Raw genomic sequence first — 23897 nt, 5'->3', positions numbered from 1 at the left:
TGACTCGACCACTCTCTCTGCTCCAGGCAACCCAGGACTCCACACGTTCCCTTCCAAATCAGGCTGTGTGGAGTCAGATTCCATGGATGGGCATGGCGTTTGGTACCTAAATGCCACTTACCACAGCAGGACCAAGTCCAAGGACTCTGCCAATGACACAGGCAGACAAGGCGGGGATCTCAAAATACTTCGGGGTTTTGGTGATCTTGCAAACAGCTTCATGAAGCTTCAGGCACACGGTCAAATAGGACTCTAATGATGTCTTCTCCAGAATCCTACCCACCAGGTATCCAGAGAGATCAGTGAAGTCGTTCGGAAATGAGGAAACGATACCCATTATGAGTTACCAGTCCTTTCCCTTTTAAAGACCTACAAGCCAGGACTCCCAGCTTCTCAGGAGGCTGAGGTACGAGGATGACCAAGTTCAAGGCCAGCCTAACAACTTGGCAAGACCCTATCTCAAAATCAGTAGAAGGGCTGGGGATGCACTTCAGGCTCAATCTCTACTACTATCAATAAATTACTTAAAATAAATTACCTACAAGGAAAGCATTTATTTGATCTCCTCTAGGTAACATTACAATGGGTCTGAAAGCGGTGAACAAAATAAAAAGGGAACACAGAGTAGGCATCATGGCACACGCCTGTAATCCCAGCTACTTGGGAGACTGATGCAGGAGAATCACAAGTTCCAAGCCAGCCTCAGCAACTTAGTGAGGGCCTAAGCAACTCAGTGAGACCCTGTCTCTAAATAAAATGCAAAAAAGACTGGGGATGTGGCTTAGTGGTTAAGCACCCCTGGACTTAATCCCTGGTACAGGGAGCACCAGGAAGACATTCCTTTTGTTTTAGTTCAGCAGTTGGAACTATTCTTATTAAAAACAAGTTAAAATACTTGCAAGCATATTCCCTTACTTTAAAAAATAGCAAGGAATGAATATTTCTAATCATTAAAATAAGATCACACTTGGAAAAAAATTCAGAACATTACAGGAGGGAGGGGGATGCTAAGGGAAGAATGTACACTGCTCACCGAACGTTCTCCACCTGGTGAGACCCACGTGTTGTATTGATGACTAACAGCATGGTAATATGAGAAAGGTCACTGCGAAGTCACAGGGGCTTGCCATGCAGGGAGACCCTGCGCATCACCCCAAGTCCCGACAGCCTGGGGCCCGGGAGAGGGAGCAACAGCAGTGCTCAGAGAGGTTCCCGGACTGCGGGCCCTGGTGCACATTCCTGGCTGCATTCACGTGCTCTTCCTTCAAGGACAGAGGTCGTGCACAGTGCAGGAGTAATTGTTCTGAAGGCCACTTTTGATTTTTGTTTTAAACTGGCCTGACTTGCAAAAAATGTAAGAACTAAGTGTTAAAGAAATGCAGAGCACCTACATTCACACTGACGACAATTGTTTACAAATAAGTGATTATGACCCTATGTGTACATATGCGTACAAACTGGTGTGCTTCCACAGCATGCACAACCGAGAATGTGTCAGAGTGACATGTCAGAGTGCTTTCCACTGTCACGCGTAACTAATTAGGACAAATAAAAAATAAATAAAAACCCAAAGGCAAAAAGGTTGGGTGGGCAAAGCAAAATCTCAGCACCTGTGAGTTGTTATTTCATTTTTTTTTTTAATACTGGGGACTGAACCCAGACCTTGCACATGCTAGGCAAGTGCTCAACCCCTGAGCTACATCTGCAGCCCCATTTATTTCCTTTAAGGAGAGAGAAAAAAAAAAAAAAACAGAAAACCCCTGGGTGGCTGGGTTGGCAATTGAAGAGGACATCCGGGTATTTGCTGGTGTCCAACCCACCCACTTTGACAGCACACCTGCGACACTGAGGACTGCAGGTGGCTCTCACCCCATAGGAGCCCGCGCAGAAGAGGCTGCAAGGCCTTTCTACTTACAGGTCCTGGTAGATGTCCACGAGGTGGATCAGCATATTCAAAACACGCTCGACATCCTAGGGCCAGGCAGAGAAAGGGCAGTATGAACAGTCCAATCAGGAAACAGCTGTCCGTGCCAAGAAGGGCACAGGACTGACGCATCCTGTTCTCCCTGTGCACAGCCTTCAAGGGCTCAAGGGCCCATCTTCATCTTCCACCAGTGAAACCCGGGCTTTTTTGTCTTTTCTTTTTTGGAACAGGGGATTGAACCCAGGGCTTTGCATACACGAGGCCAGTGCTTTGCCACTGACCTACATTCCAGCCCTCATACCGTTTTCTTTACCCCCCAAAAGCTAAGGAAAGACGGCAGCTACGGAACGTGTGACATTCACAGTGCCTTCTAACAGTCGTAAAGAACCAAAGGCTACTGTTCTCTTGCACTCTTCTTACTAAACCAGAATCGAGTCTGGGAAGTCAGACTTGGACCCTCAGAGGTAAGGACCTCTTATTTCAGCAATTCTGTTATTGGTTCTCAGCGTTTTCCCCAGCCCATTCTTCAGGACAGAAGACCAGAGCACTCAATGCTCAGCTTGTAGTCTGTTTTGGCTAAGCAAGGACCTGACACCCTACTCCCAACCACAAACCTCCACGTTTTGGTAAGAGATCTCCTGAAGCCCTTGCAGCCTGTAGTGAGTCCCTAGGAAACAGTCGAGGACCCGAGCGGGCACGAGACTCAAGTATTCCGTGGAGTTTTCCATATAGGGAACCAGGCTTCCCAGAGGCAGCAAAGTGAACCAGGATCGGAAGAGGTACTCATCCACACACAGCAGCTGCTTCCTGCTCTCCATGAAGCTAAGAAACTGGTTCCTGAGTGAAGAAGCCGGGACAGAGACCAGGGCATCAGAGAGAGCACTGAACAGACTCAAGGCAAGGAAAAACAAGGCTGGGAAGGTCCAGAAAGCTCAGATTTTTAAGATGACATGAAAGCATCATGGAAACAGACATGGAGTGAATCAACGAAAACTAAACAACCACCAGGCACGGCGGCACACCTGTGATCCTAGCAACTCAGGAGGCTGAGGCAGGAGGATCACAAGTTCAAGGCCAGCCTCAGCAACTAAGTAAGGCCCTGTCTCAAAATGAAAAGTTAAAAAGGGCTGGGGATGTGACTTTGTGGTTAAATGCTCCTGGTGTCAATCCCTAGCACCAAAAAAAAAAAAAAAAGAATCAACAACAACAAAAAATTTTAATTCCGTTTTCATTTCAAAAGGTTCCAAAAATAGACCAGAGGCGAAAACAATTAAACTCATTGCCCTCATCCCTAAGGATGGCAGGTTACCTCCCAGTGGACAGTAGGACAGGGGGACAAGAGGACAGGGCACTCAACAGCCGACTGAAGCACCTACCTGTGTGTGGAAATGAGTGTGGTGCTGTCTTCAAGTTTAATGATTCAGATTTAAGTTTACTACTTTTTAAAATATTTTTTAGTTGCTGATGGACCTTTATTTATTTGTATGTGGTGCTAAAAACCGAACCCAGTGCCTCCTGAATGCTAGGCAAGCATGCTACCACTGAGCCACAACCCCGGCTCCTTTTTTGTGGGCTGGGGTTGTGGCTCAGTGCCAGAGCACTCGCCTAGCATGTGTAGGCACTGGGTTCGATCCTCAGTACCTCATAAAAATAAATAAAATAAAGGCATTATGACTATCTACAACTACAAAAAAAAAAAAATTGTGGTGTCAGGGCCGCCACCCAGGGCCTCCCCCACGCTGGGCGGCCTCTGCCTCTGGTGAGCCCAGCCCTACCACCTTCTTTGTAGGTGGTGCCTTCCAGGCCTTCTCTGAGAACCTCTCCCCACTCCCAGGCCAGGCTCCTTAGAAGCAAGCAGTCAACATCAGGCAGCTGCACTTAGGACCCTCGTGCTTCGACTGCAGCCCCTTCAGGGCCCTGAGAGCGGTCCAGCTCATAAGGCACCCCCTCTTGCCGCACCGTGCCCGCCGCATGCCCGAGAAGGCCGTGTGTCCTGCCATGCTGGGCACTGAGGCCCCTGGGCGCCACCTCGGTCTGGCTGGTCCCCAGCTCTCTCTCCAATGTCTGATCACTTTGAGATCACTTTAAGGTCTTCTTTAAACTACTTTCAAAGTAGATGAGAAGGCAAAGGGCGGTAGTTAACTTGTAGAAAGCAAACAGAAGGAAGCGGGTGGCTGGAAACCACGTCAAGAGAAAAGGCTTGATGGGACTAACTCCTGACAGGGCTCACTGAGGTTGATGTGAAGCCAGGAATTACAGCCGAGGTGTCTCCATCTGCCTGGGAAGGAAGATTCCTTTAGTAGCGCAAGTGCCCTAAAGTAACTTCTGACCAGCCACTGACCCCAGTGCTCACGTTAACACAGGATTGACTTGTACATGAAGCCCCTTAAATAGGATGGGTCCCCTGGACAGTTCCGGAGGGGACCAACTAAGGTCAAAACTCCACCCCCAACATGAAGAGCTGGACACTGACAGCAGAGTGTGCAGAGGGGGTCCCAGCTCTCCTGGTACAAGGAATAAGCTCGGAGACAGCGTTCTCTGCTCAGAGACGCCCCCTCTCTCTCAAGAGTGCTCTCTGGGGCGGGGGACACACTCAGTTGGAAGAGAATTTGCCTGACATACACAAGGGCCTGGTGCAATTCCCAGCACCAAAAAAAAGAAAGAAAAAAGATGCTGTCCGACTGAGCCTGCCTTGCTTTCACTTCACTTTCACGTGCATGACTTTGGTGTCTGACTTTAAACTTTCTTTCATGGAAACCTCAGCGCTGAGGTCTCGAGTTTTAGCTCCTGCTCTCCAGTGACACCCATGGTTTCCACCTATCTGCCCATGCCAAGGTCTGGCCTTGACCTTTCCACCGTTGTTCTCAACACACTCCTTGACCCCCCCGCCTGGACGTCTTTGGGTTTCACCCCCATGTCCTCGCTGGCCCTGGAGAGGCCTTGTCTCAGGTCAGGGGTTATGAGGGAGGGGCCAGGGGTTTGCTGTAGCTTCAGGGAGACTCGTCCATGGAAAGGATCCATCCCGAGAGCAGGGCCATGGTACCCGTCAGAAGCCAGAGCCTGAGCGCCCATGGCCACTGGCTCCTCTCTCATGCTTCAGCGAGCTCCTTGTGTCCAGGTCTCAGGAACAGTGACTCTTCCTGTTCTTAGTCCCTTTCCACCCTGGATGGCCACTGTCTTGCCCACACTGCAGGACCCAATGAGCCCACGGTCATTGCCTCTGTACTCTTGCCCACCCCAGGCACAACACTACAGGAGGCCTGAGCCGCCCACCCACAGGGCAGCGCTGTGCCCTCACAATCAGTGCAGAGAGTGGGGGAGTCCTCTGCTTCTCCCGGCCAGTTCTCTGGCCTCAGATTTATGGCCAGCAAAAGGAGGTGCCTGCTCTAAGCCCTGCCAAAAATGTGCTTACCACCCCCACCCCAGCTAAGGCCAGGTCTGAGGCCAGGAACTGAGGTTTGCGGTGCTCAGGGCTGTATCCTGGGACCCTGAGCACACAGAGGTGCTCTCTAAGTGTCTGTCACACAAATAAGTGGACACATATTAGTACAGGCATAAGACTGTCCAGCACAGTGGCCACGCATGTGATCCCAGTCGCTCCACAGACAGGAGGGTCACCAGTTCAGGCCAACCTGGGCAACTTAGCAAGACCCGTCTCAAGAACTAAACATGAAAAGGACTGGGACGCAGCTCGGGGCAGAGTGCGAGGGTCGGTGCTCCAGGGCGCCCTAACACAATGCAGCTTCTCAACTTACTCATTTGGCAGTTTTTTCTGGAACTGTGAGAAGGAGATTCCCTCGAGGGCAGCCCATGTGTCCTCGGGCTGACTCACAAAGTCCTTCCTGGGGGGCGCCAGCCGCATACAGTAGTGCAGGACCGGGAGGATGCCCAGCCAGTCGATGACCTTGGCGTCCATGCACCTTTGGCACAGGTTGACCAAGTACTCTCGCCATCTAGGAGGGAACCAGACCCACTGTGAGCTGTGGAGGGCTGTGTCCAACCCACCCTGGGGTCCTCTGTCCCAGGAGGGAAGGGACGGCCACATGCACTTAGCACAAGGAACCTGCTGCAGGCCTGGATGGAGTCCCCGGACCAAGAGACACAGGGTGGCCAGGGGACAAGTTGCCCTGCCCCTAGAGCACCAGCCCCACAACCCGCCCCCTCCCCCCAGCATCATTCCCACCCACAGCACACAGCTAAGGAGTTGAAGTGCGGGTTCCAGCCAGGCATTCACACAGGGCCTGTTGAACCAGCCAGTCTGGCAATGGGGGCCTAAACACAAAGCAAACTTTTTTTTTTTAAACTGGAGATTGAACCCAGGGACCCTCCTCACTAACCTTCATCCCCAGCCTTTCTTTATATTGAGGTAGGCCTCCCTAAGTTGCTGAGACTGGCCTCAAAATTGCGATCCTCCTGCCTCAGCCCCGAGTTGCTGGGACTACAGGCATGTGCCACTACGCTCAGCTACAAAGTCACTTTTTAAAAGGAATGTCACATGGAGTGTCCCCCACAGGCATAGAAACTGACGCTTCTCCCTCCTCTTACACCCCTGCCAGCTGTTTGTACATTCCTTACCACGACCCTCTTTCATGGAGGGCACAGCAACTGCCTGGTCTTTAAAACGTAGGAAACCCACAGGCTCTCAGGAAAGGCCAGCTGATGTCACCCACGCTCCAACCAAACAGAAGCAGAAGAGACCCTGACCTCCGAGCACAGTGGCTCAGAAGAGGTCACCCCTCCCACATGAAAGGCTGTCTCTGACCCTTCCCCAGGACGCAGCAGGCACACGGTGCTTCCAGAGCTACTGCACGGGGTCTGCAGCTGTCCCAGGCGACACCAGCAGGCAGGCCTGTGCCCCACCCCGCGCGCTGTGTGTGCAGAGGGCCCCAAGGAGGCCTCTGTCATGTTGCACTTTGTTTCACTCATTTGTTTTTTCCAGATGGGGTTCCACTAAGTTGCCCAGGCTGCCCTAAGCTCTTGGGCTCCAGCGATCCTCCTGACTCAGCCTCCCAGGAGCTGGGATGACAGTGCCACCAGGGTGCCTGGCTGTGTGAAGCTCCTTGAAGGCAGGAGAACCCAGAATTCAACAACACTAGCCATGGCACACAAGCCAGGAAGTGACAGGAGCAAGTGGTGACATCACTGTGGTTTTATTTTTCCCCAGAGTGTGCTCAGCCCTTCTCTGACAAGCCCTTAACTCTGTAATCAGATAAAAATCATGACAATCTTCAGACAAAACACCCTGGGATACCTCTCAGATGTGCCTAGGATGTGGCTGAGGTCGCTGTGCACGGTGTCTGGGGAGCAGGTGCTGGGGCAGAGGATGGAGCACAGTGAGGTCAGGTCACCCTCCGATAAGTAGAGTTTGACATCTTCCACCAGGAAAAGGACCACCAGGCCCATCCTCAGCCTGCTCCTCACAGGGCAGCTTTCAGGCAGGGCGTCCCCACTCTTCCCTTCCAGAAACGGTCCTATCTGCTTTTTCAAATACTTCCACAGGTGCTTCTTCACCTGACGCAGGGGGAAAAGAGGCACAGGCCATGGAGCGCATGCCCTGGGGCCTGGAGAACCCCTGGGCAGGGGACTAAGGCCCTGAGGCAGGCGACCTCTGGGGAGGGTCCCATCTGCCCTACTTCCCCACCTCCCCAGCACCCTGGGGTTCTGGGCAGCAGGCACACAGTGGTGCTCAGTCCCCAAACCTGCAGTGAGGGAGAACAGGAGGCCCTGGGTGCTCCTGAGAGCTCAATGTCAAACTCAGAGGGAGCGCCAGCTCTGTCTCCAAGCCTCGGTGAGGCTGGAGGGGCAATGGTGGGCTCCACCCCTACTTTTTTTTAATATGTAATTTTTTAGTTGTAGTTGGACACAATACCTTTATTTTATTTATTATTTTTTATGTGGTGCTGAGGATGGAACCCAGGGCCTTCCACGTACTAGGTGAGCGCTCTACCGCTGAGCCACAACCCCAGCCCTCCACCCTTTCTTTCAACTCTGCCCAGGCCGGCGAAGAACTCAAGACCAGTCCCCGGAATGAGGCTCCGAGGTGCCATCAGGAGGAAGCACGTGGGGGGAGAATTCCCAAGAGGTGGTGCAGGAACAAAAGAGACGGAAAGGTCCTCCTGCCCCCCTGCACCTACCCCACTCAGTCACAGGGTCTCCTTGCCTCTAGTGATCAGGGGACCCTGACCACCCACTCCAGAGCTGCTGGGGACCATGCGGAAGCCTGATACCTCTGACTCTCCGAGGCCCAGGCTAAGCCAGGGCTGTGCTTTCCCCTCGTAAATCATGGGCATTCGGACAACAGAATAAAACTGCCGGAACTGCGTGAAGAAGTTCTTCAGGTTGATGGGGTTCCAGGTCTGCAGAATGCTGAAGATGCGGCCCAGCATGATCTCGGCTGCCATCTGCTTGCCCTTCACCAGATCCTTCTTCGTCTTATCATTGAAGAAGTTCTGTAACTTCTGTAATTTCCCAGGAGGCTTCATGCAGATTATGTCATCATACTGATGCCAATCTATGAGTAACAGCAAGAAAAATGTCACACGGAGACCTCAAAACCCACCATTCCTGGGCACCAGTCCAGAGGACAGAAACACAGGGGAGCAGCCAGACACAGTGGCGCACGTCTGTAATGCCAGTGGCACAGGAGGCTGAGGCAGGAAGATCACAGGTTGAAGGTGAGCCTCAGTAACTTAGGGAGGCTTCATCTGAAAAACAGAAATATGGGGGACTGGGGTTGTGGCTCAGCAGTAGAACACTTGCCTTGCGTGTGCAAGGCCGTGGGTTCGATCCTCAGCACCACATAAAAATAAAATTAATTAATTAAAATAAAGTTATTGTGTCCAACTTCAACTACAAAAAATAAATATTCAAAAAAAAAAAAAGAAATACAGGAGTGCAGAGGATAAAAGAAAGGAAGGAAAATAAGAGGACTCTGGCAAACTGAGGCAATCGGATCAGAACTTGCTCCATCGGCTGCCACGGCAGGGCATACCCCTACAGACGAAACCCAAGACAGCCCACAGTGATGAGCTCAAAGCCAAGTCTCTGCTTAGCCATGCAGCTGAGTGAGCCTGGTAAAGCTTTGAAAAGGACCACGCAGAGGTTAAACATTTTATACCAAAACTGCGTCTCTCACTAACAACTGCGCCCTGTAAGTGACTCAGAGTGCAGGCATTATTTTCTCTGTGCCTCCTGGGAACAAGAACCACCACCCCAAAGAAGGTGGTGCACATTCCCCAGCAGATACAAACAGAGTCCCTAGCAGGCGCTGAATTCATGGCTCCCCTGAGGGCCAGCTGCAAGAGACACAATTACAGAACTAGAAAACCCAGAGATGTAAAATAATCAGAAAACCCAGTGGTTAGCCACACACGATGGTGCGTGCCTGCACTCCCAGCAATTCAGGAGACTGAACCAGCAGAGTCAGAGTTTGAGGGCAGCCTGCACAACTTAGCAAAACCTGACTCAAAATTTAAAAATGAATACAAAGACACAGGGATGCAGCTCAGGGGTAGAGCACTTGCTTAGCATGCATGAGGCCCTGGGTTCCATCCCCAGCAGTGTCAAAAAAACAAAGAATGAAAAGAACAAAAGGCCGAAAACTTATGGTCAGAGGCAGCTGGGCATGGTGGTGCATACCTGTAATCCCAGCGACTCTGGAGGCTAAAGTAGGAGGATTGCAAATTCAAGGCCAGCCTCAGCAACTTAGGAAGCCCTAAGCCACTTAGGGAGATTTTGTTTTGTCTCAAAAAAAGAAAAAAAAATTTAAAAAGGGCTGGAAACATGGTTCAGTGGTAAAATGCCCCTGGGTTCAATCCCTGGTCCCAAAAAAAGCCCTGTGGGTAGAAAGACACAGCTGAGCAGGGCTCCTGAGGCCCAGAGCGGGCGCTGCACACACTGCTATCCCATGGCTGGCCCTGCTACCCCAGTTCTGCCCTGTCCCTGCCAGGGGATAGTTGGCCAGGGTTCATATGGCCTCCTGGGGACTTCTGACCCCACTCCAGCCCCTCCCTTTGTGGCTCTTGTCAGAGCAGAAATTCCATCTTTACTCATGGAATTATCTGATGAGGTCCAGTCTCCCCTCAAAGCTGAAGTCCTCGGCGTACATTACTGTCATTAAAAATTACGTGTATAGCCAGGTGTCTTAGGGCACCTTAGCCAGCGACAGGACAAGGTGGGAGGACCCTGGGTCCCTGGGAGCTGAGGACAGGGCTGGTTGCCCAGGCAGGCCAGCACAGCCAGTATTTGCACTTGGTCCCAAAGGACCTGAGGAGGTGCACACAGTTCTTCCAAGGACTCAGCAGGTTGAACATGGAAGCCAAAGTGCCACCAGCAAAATGTGACAAGGACAAACAGCATAGGCCCACAGGGAGGCTATGGACACCTTGTCCTGTTGCTGGTCACCACCTGGCCACCTCCAGGAAGGGCCAGCCAGCAGCTTCCTGTTCCAGCTTTGTCCCAGTACGCGGGCCCACTCTGCCCGCAGTGCCAACCCTTCCAGTTTCCTCTCTGGCAATAGTTAAGCCACAGCAGGGGCAACGCACAGCAGAGGACCACACAGACCTGGCCGTCGCTCCGCAGAGCAGTACCCAGGCCAGGACGCAGGCGCCCTGGGGCCCTTACCTCCAGAGCGCACGAGGGAGGGCTTGATGCACAGGCAGCGGTTCACGTGCTCGCCCGCCCGCTGCGGCTGCTTGTAGATGTACTCGTACTCCACCGCCTGGTGGGGGCCGCGGTGCAGGACATACTTGTAAGGGATGGCTCTGTCCAGGCTCCCCCGGGGAATGACAATGCTGCCCTCGATGAGGGAACCGTTCTCCCGCAAGTCCCTGCGAATCAGCAGACACCAGCGCGTTACCCAGAAGGCTTAACTCGGAAGACTGCATTCTCAAACACACTGGGAACACAGACCCAAACGTCCAGCGGACACTGACCAAGACGCATGTCTAAAACAGAACAAGCGCCCGGCAAAACAACACAAAGAAATGCATGCTGGGAGTATCACACACACTCCCCAGGGAGCAGGGGCCCGGGACTGGCTGATCACCTCTAGCACACGCCTGGGGGAACCTGGGACCCGGGACTCGCTGATCACCTCTAGCACACTCCTGGGGGAACCTGGGACCCGGGACTCGCTGATCACCTCTAGCACACTCCTGGGGGAACCTGGGACCCGGGACTCGCTGATCACCTCTAGCACACTCCTGGGGGAACCTGGGACCCGGGACTCGCTGATCACCTCTAGCACACTCCTGGGGGAACCTGGGACCCGGGACTCGCTGATCACCTCTAGCACACTGGGGAGTACGTGGGGACCAGGGAATCACTGATCACCCAGGGGAACCGGGCACTTGGGAACTCACTGATCACCTCTAACACACTCCCAGGGGACCGGGGACGGGGACTCGGGGACTCACTCGACGTAGAACATCTCGCAAGCGTCACTCCACCCTGGACGTCCGAGCTCCTCTCCTCCCCTGATGAACACGGTGTGCAGCTCGGGGTCAAAGGCGAAGTGCTTGGAGATGATGGCGTGGAAGTACACGGTGACCCCCTCCTCGGGGCTCAGCAAGCTGGAAGAGCCAAGGGAGCAATGTGGATGCCCACTCCTCCTTTCTCTCCTGCTCTCCATCACACATGGCCCCTGCCCACCACGAGCAGCGAAGCCGAGGAGCAGAGGGTCAGCAGGAGCAGCCAGCATCCTCTGCGCTTGGGTGGGCCTGGTACCTTGGGGAAGGGGCCTGATACCTCAAGGGCATGGCTTGGTACCTGGGGGCCCGGCCTGGTACCTCAGGGTCATGGCCTGGTACCTCGGGGCGAGGCCTGGTACCTGGGGGCATGGCTTGGTCCCTGGGAACGAGGCCTGGTACCTCAGGGGAATGGCCTAGTACCTCGGGGCGTACTTGGTACCTGGGAGCATGGCTTGGTCCCTGAGGGGACAGCCTGGTATCTCAGGGAGATGGCCTGGTACCTGGGGGCGTGGCCTGGAACCTGGGGGCGTGGCCTGGAACCTCAGGGGCATGGCCTGGAACCACAGGGGCAGGGCCTGGTACCTGGGGGGCGTGGCCTGCACGCTGGCCTTCTGGTTCTTCTGCTCCTTCTCCTTTTTCACAGCAGCTGCGTAATTTCTGTCACTCCCTTCCGGTTTCCTAGGGTCTGTGGGCTCTGAGCTGTTTTCGCCCGCCTTTCTTCCAGGAGCAGCCAACCTGTCCCTGGTCTCACCTTCCTAGAACAAGTAACCAAGCCCCAAACTGAAAGGGGGGACTTCCCGCCTGCCCCTCAGCCATGCACCTCACAGCAGCCCAGGTGGACCGTCCAGTCCTGCCAGCCCACTCCCATGGCCTCGGAGCACCCTTCCCCAATCCTGTCCCGGCCTCTCCTCCCTCTCTCACGCCTGGGACCCTAGTTCCTTCCGCTGATAACAGGCCACCACAAGCCACCCCAGGGTCTTGGCACGCCCATACTTTTGTCTGGACCTGTCCCCAGGGACCCCAGGGCTCGCCCCTCAATCCCTCTAGCCTCTGCTCCCCCAGCCCCACCCTGGAGGCCTCACCCAGCGACCCAGCTGAGGGGTCACTTTCCCTTGAGGCACCAACCTGCACATTCCCGGGGACCCCCCACATTCAACTCTTTCCCAGCCTTGATCTCCCCCTCCAGCATGGGAACCCCCTGCAGGCAGGCTTGGTCTCCTACACACTGTCCCTAGCACTCCACAAACATGTGCCCCACACCAGACAGAAGACAGGTTGGCAGCGGGCTGTAGCAGGGAGGGCCAGGAAGGCCAAACAGTGTCCCCCAGGCCCAGCCCGTCAGGAAACCTGTACCTGGCGGTGTTCCTTGGCAGCAGGGGGACTGACCGAGATGAGCACCAGCCTTCAACTGCGTGTGGGGTCAGCAGTCCCTTCCCGCCCCCAGGGCCCAAGTCCCAGCTGCCCTCCCAGACAAGGAAACACATCTCACCCCCACGGCACACCACAGGGGCTAGGGCCAGCACCTGCCACGACACCATCCCTCACACTCACCCCAGAGGCCCTCTGGGCTTCCTTCTGAGGCTTAGAGTCCCCCTGGGACTCGGGCAGTGGGAGCCCTTGGGCAGCACCTTCAGCCTTGGGGTGGGCTTTGCAGGCAGAGGTGGGTGGGACAGACACCTCCTGGGAGGGGCCACTATCCCCAGAGGATGCGGCAGTGTGGAGGTCCTTTCCTTCAGAGTGGTCCTGGAGCACTGGGCTGTTCTGAGCCTCCTCTGCACCCTTGCCCTGGGCAGTCTGTCCCTGCTGGGCTGGGCTTTGGTCCAGGGCTGTGTCCTGAGACCCAGGGTGTGAAGGCGAGTCGGGACTCGGGGGAATGGAGGGAGACAGGGCCAAGGAACTTGGCTCCGAGGAAGCAGAAGTATCCTGGTTCTTCTTCTTTTTCTTCCTTTTGCTCTAAACAGAAGAGACATGTTAATCTTACCTCTTGGGTTCACTCCAGCCTGCCCATGTTTCCTCCCGTCTCCCCCATTTCTCAGGTCCAGCAAGCTCAGCTCTGCGAGCCACTCAAGCATCACCCTGCAACTTCTTATCTCGGGTAGAACTGAACGCAAAAACCAAGGGTGTGCGGCAAGGGGGCCAAGGTAAAGGAGGCCCGCGAGAGCCTCGCAGGCAGTAGCTGGGGAGGTCTCTGCGAGATCACCCTTGGACACTACGATGTTCCAGGACTTTCCACATGACACTCTGCGCATGTGTCACAAGCAAGAAAACCAGAATCCAGGAGGAGAGGAGAGGCTGCTGCTGTGCCCTGGAAGGCTCTGGAAGCTCCCTGGCCAGGGAGACCAGTGAGATCCTAAACAACAGGAAGCCAATCAGTGCACATTCTACACAGATGGGGGTCACTGGAAGGAGAAATACATGTTCCTAATGCCGAGGGAAGCCATACATGGTTAGCCAGACCTTGACCTATCCCAGCAGATAACATTGGAGAAGCTAAGAGGCTTCTCACAAGTTCCCAAGAGTGACCCCCGCCCCGAGGAATTTCAGCTGATTCCTAACAGTAGAGAGGGACAAGGTCAATTTTGACCAAGTTGGTCTTGAACACCTGGCAGGAGAATTATAAAGCACAGCTGCACATGGGCTGGCATTCATAGCTAAGGTGGCACAACTGGTGGCAAAGGCATTAGAGATCACCAGGAAGTTACAGCTATACAGACTGTATAAGGAAACCACCTACACTGGATCAAGTGTTGCCAGTTGCTGTGTTAATAATCAGGGGTAGCCCTATTAGGCAGACAGGACCCTCCCCTTATGAGATCCTCTGTGGGCATGCTCCTCTCATTACAAGAAGTATATGAAAAGATCTAAGAATTAAACCAGGACATGCTAAATAAAATAGACTAGAATTAAGTTGGACTGTCTTCTTGTTATTGAGTCATGAGTTCTTTATATATCATGGACACTAAACCCTTGTATACAAATGATTTACACATACTTCTCCAGTCCACGAGCTGCCTTCAGTCCACCTTGTCTTCCTCGGAATGAGTTTTCATTTTGATCAAGTCCAGTTTTTCTACTTTTTAGTTTTGTTTCTTGTGCTTTTGGCGCCACGTTTAAGGAAGTTGTGTTAAATATCTGGTGACCAAATGCCAACTCTATATTTCCTCATCCTGCGTTTTATTTCTGGAAAGTCAGCAGTAACATCTCCACCTTCATTTTTTACTTTCCTTCCCACCTTTCCCTTTTTATATATACCTTCATTTTACTTATTTACTTCTATGTGGTGCTAGGAATCGAACCCACACGCTAGGCCAGGGTTCTGCCCCGGCTACAGGCCCTGCCCTGCACCTTTCCTCATGGGTGCGTCAGGGGTGCACATGGGGAGGGAGCCTGTTGTTACTTACACTGGTTACACGTCCCACTGCACCTGGGACACAGGGTAGCAATACCATTTCCAGTATCTCTCCCCAGGACTCCCCTCCCTCCTCCTCCCCCATCTGCCCTCCTCTACTCATCTCCCTTGGATGTTCCTGAGACCCACCATCCTTTCCCATTTTCCTCTCTAGCTTCCGCACAAGAGAAAACATAGGATCCTTGACCTTCTGAGTTCTTTACGGATTATCTCCTTTTTTTCTTAGTCTAAAAGTTTATTGATTTTGTTGATCTTTTCAAAGAACCAACCTTTGATTCACTGACTTTTCTCTATTGCTTTTCTTTCTGTTCTGTTGGTCTCTACTCTACCCTTTAGTATTTCCTTCCTTCTTTACCGTTGGATTTAGTTTCCTCACATGTTTCTAGTTATATAAGGTGTGAAGTTGGGATCAGACACAGGCTGATGTCCCCAGTCCTTTATGAGTTTGTTTTGTTTTTTTAATTTGAGGCAGGGTGTTGCACGACCCTTGGGGTCTCCCTATGCTGCTGAGGCTGGTCTCAAACTTGCAATCCTCCTGCCTTGGCCCCTTATCCTTTTTCTGTTGAGACAAGGTCTGGCTAAGTTGCTGAGGCTGGCCTTGAACTTTGGATCCTCCTGCCTCAGCCTCCTGGTCACTGGGATCACATCCATGTGCCACCTGCCTAGCTGTGGTTCCTTGGCTATTCTTGCTCATTTTTCTCTTCCAAAAAGATTCTTCAACTTACTCTACGAAGGTTTTTTTTTAAACCCTGTCCTGCTGATCCCTGGAGGATTTTTAATCACCACGCCGAGTGTCTTTGTGGTGACTCTCACTTGAAGGTTCACCCAAGCCTTCAGTATCCCTCAAGGCTGGTTTGGATAGCCGTCCCCACTGAGGAGGCAGTGACCCCAGGGGAAGGTCACAACTGTGCACCACACACACACACACACACCCCTCACTGCCTGCACACACAGGCCCTGCACCCTGACACACAAATACACACAGCCCACATCACACACACAACACACATACACACCCCACGCACCCGCACAAATGGACCAGAGCGCTGCAGCATGTCCCTGCCACACGCTAGACCACAGAGCACCCCTGCAAGGAACCTCTAAAACCAGCCCCAGCCCAGGCACAGGAAGCCACTATCCCAGGAGGAAGCCTGGGAGCAGACCTCAAGCTCTGGGTGTCTGTGAGCTGGAGCTGAGCTGGGGAGCGACCCCGCTGCTCCTAGACACTTGCAGGGAGCTCCCCAGAAGCCTCCCGGGGCTACAAGCAATAATCCCCCAGTGTCTAACACCTCCCAGAGGCTGAGGGGGCCTCACCTCCGAGGAAGAGCACCTGGCGGTGGGGAGGACCTACCCATAGGCCCTGCAGCACAGCAGAGGAGCCCCAGCCCCAATCCTCCGCATGCAGACCAGCAGCAGGACCCACGCTAACCCAGCCACAGCTCCTGAGACATGCATATGGGGTCTAGGGCTGGAAAAGGAAGGTGGGGCCCACGACCTGGAGCCCATAGACTCCTGGGGGATGAACCAGGCGCCACGGACAGCCAGGCCACTGCCCATGCGGCAGCCCTCCTGATGCCAGCTGGACAGCTGCACAAGAAGGTTGCCCAGGAAAAGCCAGGGGCCGGGAGACATGGCAGCAACAAGGGGGACCCAGCGCTGGCCCAGCTCAGCCATCAGGGAAACAGGGAGGGGTGCGGGCAGCACAGGTCACTCACTCTTTGGACAGTCCAGGTCCCGTCGTCACAACTGGGCTCAGCTGCATTTTCCTGGCAATCGCTGGAGCCTGGGGACAAGTGCAAGTCCCCATTTTCTTTCAGCACTTTTCCACACTCCATCTCTTCCTCCAGGGCCGGGGCCACCACGGAGCTGTCGTTCTCAGAATCTACAATGCAGAGGGATGACAGGTCAGATCCCCAACCTGAGCTGCAGGACTCAGCCCCTGTGTCAGCCCACAGGCAGGACTCGACCCCCGTATTAGCCCACAGGCAGGACTCGGTCCCCGTACCAGGCCCACAGGCAGGACTAGGCCCTGTACCAGGCCCACAGGCAGGACTAGGCCCTATACCAGAACACAGGCAGGACTAGGCCCCGTACCAGGACACAGGCAGGACTAGGCCCTATACCAGGACACAGGCAGGACTAGGCCCTGTACCAGGCCCACAGGCAGGACTAGGCCCTTTACCAGGCCCACAGGCAGGACTAGGCCCTGTGCCAGGCCCACAGGCAGGACTAGGCCATGTACCAGGCCCACAGGCAGGACTAGGCCCTGTACCAGGCCCACAGGCAGGACTAGGCCCCCGTACCAGGCCCACAGGCAGGACTAGGCCCCCATACCAGGCCCACAGGCAGGACTAGGCCCCCGTACCAGGCCCACAGGCAGGACTAGGCCCCCGTACCAGGCCCACAGGCAGGACTCGGCCCCCGTACCAGGCCCACAGGCAGGACTAGGCCCCGTACCAGGACACAGGCAGGACTAGGCCCTGTACCAGGACACAGGCAGGACTAGGCCCTGTACCAGGACACAGGCAGGACTAGGCCCTGTACCAGGACACAGGCAGGACTAGGCCCCCGTACCAGGACACAGGCAGGACTAGGCCCCCGTACCAGGCCCACAGGCAGGACTAGGCCCCGTACCAGGCCCACAGGCAGGACTCGGCCCTATACCAGGACACAGGCAGGACTAGGCCCTATACCAGGTCCACAGGCAGGACTAGGCCCTGTACCAGGTCCACAGGCAGGACTAGGCCCTGTACCAGGCCCACAGGCAGGAGTAGGCCCTGTACCAGGACACAGGCAGGACTAGGCCCTGTACCAGGTCCACAGGCAGGACTAGGCCCTGTACCAGGCCCACAGGCAGGAGTAGGCCCTGTACCAGGACACAGGCAGGACTAGGCCCTGTACCAGGCCCACAGGCAGGACTAGGCCCCCGTACCAGGCCCACAGGCAGGACTAGGCCCCCGTACCAGGCCCACAGGCAGGACTAGGCCCCCGTACCAGGCCCACAGGCAGGACTAGGCCCCCGTACCAGGCCCACAGGCAGGACTCGGCCCCCGTACCAGGCCCACAGGCAGGACTAGGCCCCGTACCAGGACACAGGCAGGACTAGGCCCTGTACCAGGACACAGGCAGGACTAGGCCCTGTACCAGGACACAGGCAGGACTAGGCCCCCGTACCAGGACACAGGCAGGACTAGGCCCCCGTACCAGGCCCACAGGCAGGACTAGGCCCCGTACCAGGCCCACAGGCAGGACTCGGCCCTATACCAGGACACAGGCAGGACTAGGCCCTATACCAGGTCCACAGGCAGGACTAGGCCCTGTACCAGGTCCACAGGCAGGACTAGGCCCTGTACCAGGCCCACAGGCAGGAGTAGGCCCTGTACCAGGACACAGGCAGGACTAGGCCCTGTACCAGGTCCACAGGCAGGACTAGGCCCTGTACCAGGCCCACAGGCAGGAGTAGGCCCTGTACCAGGACACAGGCAGGACTAGGCCCTGTACCAGGCCCACAGGCAGGACTAGGCCCTGTACCAGGACACAGGCAGGACTAGGCCCTGTACCAGGCCCACAGGCAGGACTAGGCCCTGTACCAGGCCCACAGGCAGGACTCAGCCCTGTACCAGGACACAGGCAGGACTCAGCCCTGTACCAGGACACAGGCAGGACTCGGCCCCTGTACCAGTCCCTCCAACTGTCTACACACAACACATTACTACAAAGCTACAGTTGGATAAAGATCTGCTAGGGGGGCTGGGGATGTGGCTCAAGCGGTAGCGCGCTCGCCTGGCATGTGTGCGGCCCGGGTTCGGTCCTCAGCACCACATACCAACAAAGATGTTGTGTCCACCAAAAAAAAAACAAAATAAATAAATATTTAAAAAAATAAAAGATCTGCCAGGTGCCACAGCTGCAGACCAAGTCCCTTTGCCCAGGAGGGGCCTCCCTCCTGCTATGCCAGATGAATGGACTCTGCTGAACCTCATCCAGTCAGAACCTGTCATCTGCCCTGGCTGAAGGGGAGGTCTCAGGGAGGGCTCCAGGGCTCCCTGTGGAGCTGGGCACCCCGCCCCGGGGTCCACCATGGTGGGCTGGATTTGGACCCTGGCGTCCAGTTCTGCCTCCAGCCTGAGGACAAAGCCAACACATGCAGAAGAGCAGTGCTGCCAGGACCAGAGAAAGGAGCGCAAGCCCCAGGCACACCCAATCCCTGCCACCAGGCCCTGGCTTCCTGGATCCTCCAATACCAACAGCCCCAGGGACTGTACATCCCAACAGCCAGTTCAAACAGAACCAGATACAGCGGCCATCTCATTTCCCCCAAGACGCCCGGCTTCCCTGCTGATGGAGATCCTAACTGGACCACAGGTGCCACTTCCGCCCATCCCACTGGACCATGAGCAAGACAAGCACCCCCAGCGCTGGGGAGGGTGTGAGCGGAGACAAAGCCCTGGGCACACTGCAGCCAGGGCAGTGGGAGTGGGGGGGCTGACAGAGGTGGCCCCGGGAAGCACGCCAGTCCTGGGGGCAGCGTGTCCTTCAGACAGACTGGCTGGGGTGAGAAACCTGCCTAGGGAGGCGGCGGGGCGGCTGCAGGTGAACAAGTGTCCAGGCCAGGTGCCTCGCAGCAGCAGGCCCTGCCAGGGTAGAGCGCTCCCGGCTGCTGAGCACACCAATTTTCTTAGGAATGTGCAGAAAAGATGTGTGTGGTGGTGCACCCCTGTAATCCCAGCCAGAGGAGGCTGAGCCAGAAGGATCACAGGTTCAAAGCCAGCCTCAGCAACTTGGTGAGGCCCTGTCTCAAAATATAAAAAGGGCTGGGGGTCTCTGGGGATACAGCTCGGTTGGTAGGGTATTTGCTGTGCATGTACAAGACCCTGGGTTCAGTCCCCAGCACCACCAAAAATAAAAAATAAAAAAAAGGGCTGGGGATGTGGCTCAGTGGTTAAGTGCCCTGGGGTTCAATCCCCAGGACCAGAAAAGAATTGTGTGAAGCACACACCCACTTATGGATGCTAGACAAGCAGGACCATGCCCCCAATGCTCCAAAGAGATCAAATGCCAAAGGTAGGTTATCCTAATCTTGTTACCCTTCAAAAGCAGACACACCAGGGGACAGCGCAGCAGGCTTCTCCAACCCAGAGGGAAGCAAAATCAGATGCCAGATGCCTCTGCCCAGGCCTCTTCCCACCCTGGGGGTCCCACCCACCTGTGGGGCCCATGTCACTGAGGTCAGAGTCAACCCAGGCTGGGCCTCCACTGCAGCCACCTGGGAGGCTAGCCTTCGCCCTGGTTAGCCAGGGTCTCACCCATCCAAGCCAGGGGCTGGGGGAACCCCGCCACCCCCCACCCCCCACCCCGGGCCCCAGAAGCAAGGCTGCTACCCCACTGCCAACCCACAGCATCCCTGCCTCTCTGGAGCCAGACGCTCTGGCAACACTGGGCACACTGCCTCCCTCAGAGATGCTTCCTCCAGGAAAGCAGAATAAAAAAAAAAGGAGACAGGCTGCCTGGAGCCTGGCGCCTCCCCAGGAGCCTCCCAGCATGGTCCCTGGGGGCCAGGACCTGGGGCAGGGAGGGCTGGCCCACAGCTCTCCAAGCGCTCCCCCCACCCCCTCTGGGCAGAGACCCCAGGTGTCCCCAGGCTTGCATCCCTGGGGAGAGCACAGGTACCCAGGGTGGCCCCAGGACTCCTGGAATCCTGCCCCCCTGCAGCAGTGGGGGGGGGGGGGGGGCGGCCAGTTTCAATTTTTCTATTCTTGTAAACAGTTACCACCGGGCAGGAGGAAGCCCAGCCAGCCCGTGAGCTCTCCCTGCCTGCAGGAAGGGCAGGGCCAGACACACACCTCAGGGGTCATTCAGGAACAGGGTGATGCCTCCAAGGGACCCACATTCCTGAGCCACTGGACAAAGGAGGGGGCTGGGCTTGTGTAGGTTACACTGAGAGGTGTCAGCCTGGGCCTCAGGAATTGGGGTCTTTTGTTTTTACTGGGCAAGATGGAGGGCTGAGGGTCAGCGGCCAGGATTTATTTGGGGAGAGACTGTCGTTCTAGGTTTGCTGACCACCTTCCCCCCCAGGGCTTGTGGAACATATTGGTGAAGCCAGATTTAAAATTAGGTAGTCAGTGTAGTTAGGTAAATTGGGTCTAATATCGAGTGGGATCTAAAATGGAGGCCATGTTGAGAATGAATTCCAGGAAAAGTTGAGCAACTCTTGAAATGTTAATGAAGCCCAGGAAACAGCCCCCAGCAGATATAAAGATAGCCCATCCCAAAGAAGTGAAAATGAAGTCCTTCCCGCCCAGACTACTTCTTTGCCCACCTGTGCCCCACCCCTGGGCCTTCATCACTGAAAGAACTATAAAAAGGGGAGACAACCGCACTTCCGCGGATTCCACCTCTTGGGTCCCCTTCTTCCTTCCTTCTTCCTTCCACTCTGACCTGGCGGACAGCGGTAACACTGGGAGGCATCAGTGCCATGAGTTATGGCATCTGTTTTTACTCCTCCCCCCAGGCCACCCTGGGGGGGGGGGGCTGTCATTTTCCATATCTAATAAGTGTAACTGGATGATGTAAAATAAACTATACGGGGGCTCAGTGGTACAGCACTTGCCTCCCACATGAGAGACTCTGGGTTCGATCCTCAGCACCACATAAAATAAATAAATAAACAAAGACATTGTGTCCACGTACAACTAAAAAAGTATTTAAAAAAAAAAAAGGAACACTGTCCACTGTCCTGATAATTAGTGCCTGAGCAAGGGAGATGCCCCCTCCCCGTCTACTCTGCCCACCTCCAGGAAACCTGATTAACACCTAACACCGTGCACCCCTACCTTTTGGATTGTAAAGAACTTCCTCGGGGAATCTAACGCTCCTTTGAAGTGTAAAGGCCTCTGGGACACCTCGGGCAAAGACCTTGAAAGAAGAGCCAGTCCTTCCCCTTCTCCCGCTTCTGGGATCACTAGAAACCCGGTGCTCAGCCACACATCATGGAGACTAGGAATTTTATGGCACCAGACAGCCTATAAATGTCCTCAGAAACCGGAGGTGGGGGCTGAATCTGGAGTCTCATCCGCCTCCCCGACAGGACTCACCCTGAGAAGCATCACTGGCGTTTGGTGAAAGGCCACTGCCCTGCCGTGCCCTGGCACATCCCCCTTTGTGCTGTTGGCAAGTGGCTCTGATGCCCTCCGCTGTCCCGTCCCTCACCCAAAATGAAAAGAGGGGCAGAGACCCTTCAGGGAGGCCCTGCAGCATAATGAACATGGGGTTATTCATCGGTCCTGTCCCTGATGCCAATTCTTGCCAATTTAATAATGAGGACACAGTTTTGAGAAAAAGGAAAAAGGTTTGTTGCTTTGCCAGCAGAGAAATGGGGGGCGGGGGTGTGGGCTGGGGTCCCAGAGGCTGGGATTCTGCGCCTCAGGGAAAACAGGGCCTTTTCAGCTCTTCAGAGGCTACACTCCAGGTGTACCTGGGGGGAGGGCCCCTGGGGAGTTAGTCTTGGCATGTTAATTTGGGAGATAGTCACCTCTGTCCCCAGGAAAGCCAGTAACACAGGGTAATCTGGTTCCCAGCCCCCAAGTTAGGGAGGGGAAGAAGGAGAAGAGGAAAAGGAAAAACATCTCCCTTTTAAAATACCCAGCTGGGGATGTGGCTCAAGCGGTAGCACGCTTGCCTGGCATGCGCACGGCCCGGGTTCGCCGAAAACTAAAAAATAAATATTAAAAACTAAAAAACAAATATTAAAAATTCTCTCTTTAAAAAAAATATTCTGATAATAAATAAATAAATAAATAAAATACGCAGCAAGGGTTACCTTCAAAAGATAAAGTGGACCGCTATTACCGGGTCTCCACTTCCCAAAGGGATGGAGACTAAATGAAGCCCCCCAGGGGCTCTACCTGCCCCACTGTCCTTCCTGGCCACCACCCTGTCCTGTCCAGTAATCAATTTTTTTTTGCTTGGTTGTTTTTTGTTTTGTTTTGGTACTGGGAATTGAACTCTGGGGCACTCAAGCCACACCCCTAGCCCTCTTTTGTACTGTAGAGACAGGGTCTCACTGAATTGCTTAGCACCTCGCTGTTGCTGAGGCTGGCTTTGAACTCGGGATCCTCCTGCCTTAGCATTCCTTGGGATGGGGGAGATCCGTGCAGCCCTCTGGAAGCTCTGTGCCCCCACAGGCTCCGGGGCAGTGGGGTAGGAGCAAGGGAGGATGTCTCTGTCTCCCTGCCCTCAGCAGAGAAGGCCTATCTGACATTTATCTCCTCCTGTCCCTCCACTGACAACCTGGGCAAGCTGCACGGACCCCTCCCACGGAATTGCAAACGCACAGAGTCTTCCCCCTCCCGAAGCCTCAGACACCTCGGGGATGTGCTCTGGAATGTCCAGGGCCCTTTAGCTCAGCCAGAGGTTCTTATCCCCAAGGCAGACGAAACCCCAGTTCCCTCAAAGGAAGGAAACCACCACAGGTAATTCCAGCAAGAACTTCACAAAGCCGCTGGAGGAAAGCGCCACCCCCCCCCCAGAGTTCTGCCAGGGAGGGGCAGCCGACTGAGGCTGCCTGCTGGCCCAGTTCCCGTGGGCCTGGAAGGCACAGCTGCCCCCCCCTCCCCACTTGACCCCAGCACCCCTGAGACTTGCCTGGTCTAGGGGTTGCAGGAGGCAGCCTCTGTCCACACTGGCTGCAGAACTTGGGGGCCTCCTCCTGGGAGATATGCTGGCACTGAGGACACTCCATGCCTCTGACTGCAGGCTTCTCCAGCCCGAGCCCCTTCCCCTGCAGGTCTGAAAAGGAGAGCAAAAGTCCTCAAGGCAGCTGCTATAAACCGTGCCTCCTGTCATGTGACCACAATCCATTTCAGTTTCATTTTCTGAGAAAGTGGAATGCTGTAACCAGAAAGGTCCCCTGGTCAATCGAAGCCGGACAGCAGTGTGTCCCTGAAACTAGCCCTGTAGCAGAGCTCCACTGGACACTCTGACTACATCCCTTGGCGTTGAAACTTACACATTTTTTCCCTTTTTCCCTAACCTCTCCTTCCTGATTTTCTTTCCCCTGGGTTTCTCCTCCCAGATCTCTCCTCCCTAATCTCAC

At 54.9% G+C, this 23897-nt stretch overlaps 1 protein-coding gene across 4 annotated transcripts in view; it reads right to left on the bottom strand.

The window, feature by feature from the left end:
• RNF213 (ring finger protein 213) overlaps positions 1-23590 on the bottom strand; it is a 93810-nt gene extending 70220 nt beyond the window's left edge. For 3 of the 4 annotated variants that reach the window (XM_081272388.1, XM_081272389.1, XM_081272390.1), the window contains exons 1-12: positions 23447-23590; positions 16519-16685; positions 12946-13347; positions 11977-12149; positions 11341-11496; positions 10547-10752; positions 8152-8435; positions 7176-7435; positions 5680-5877; positions 2539-2761; positions 1916-1971; positions 122-275 (exon numbers count right to left, since the gene is read on the bottom strand). In XM_081272388.1, the coding sequence (XP_081128514.1) occupies positions 122-275; positions 1916-1971; positions 2539-2761; positions 5680-5877; positions 7176-7435; positions 8152-8435; positions 10547-10752; positions 11341-11496; positions 11977-12149; positions 12946-13347; positions 16519-16685; positions 23447-23543 (2376 nt within the window). In that variant the 5' untranslated portion in view covers positions 23544-23590. Of the gene's footprint in view, positions 1-121; positions 276-1033; positions 1163-1915; positions 1972-2538; positions 2762-5679; positions 5878-7175; positions 7436-8151; positions 8436-10546; positions 10753-11340; positions 11497-11976; positions 12150-12945; positions 13348-16518; positions 16686-23446 lie in introns of those variants that run through there. The other variant, XM_081272391.1, reaches the window with a different exon arrangement.
• Positions 23591-23897: the final 307 nt, after the last annotated feature.

Source organism: Spermophilus citellus (assembly GCF_964194105.1).
Source record: "Spermophilus citellus genome assembly, chromosome: 17".
Taxonomy (NCBI): Eukaryota; Metazoa; Chordata; class Mammalia; order Rodentia; family Sciuridae; genus Spermophilus; species Spermophilus citellus.
This window is presented reverse-complemented; position numbering and strand designations above follow the sequence as displayed.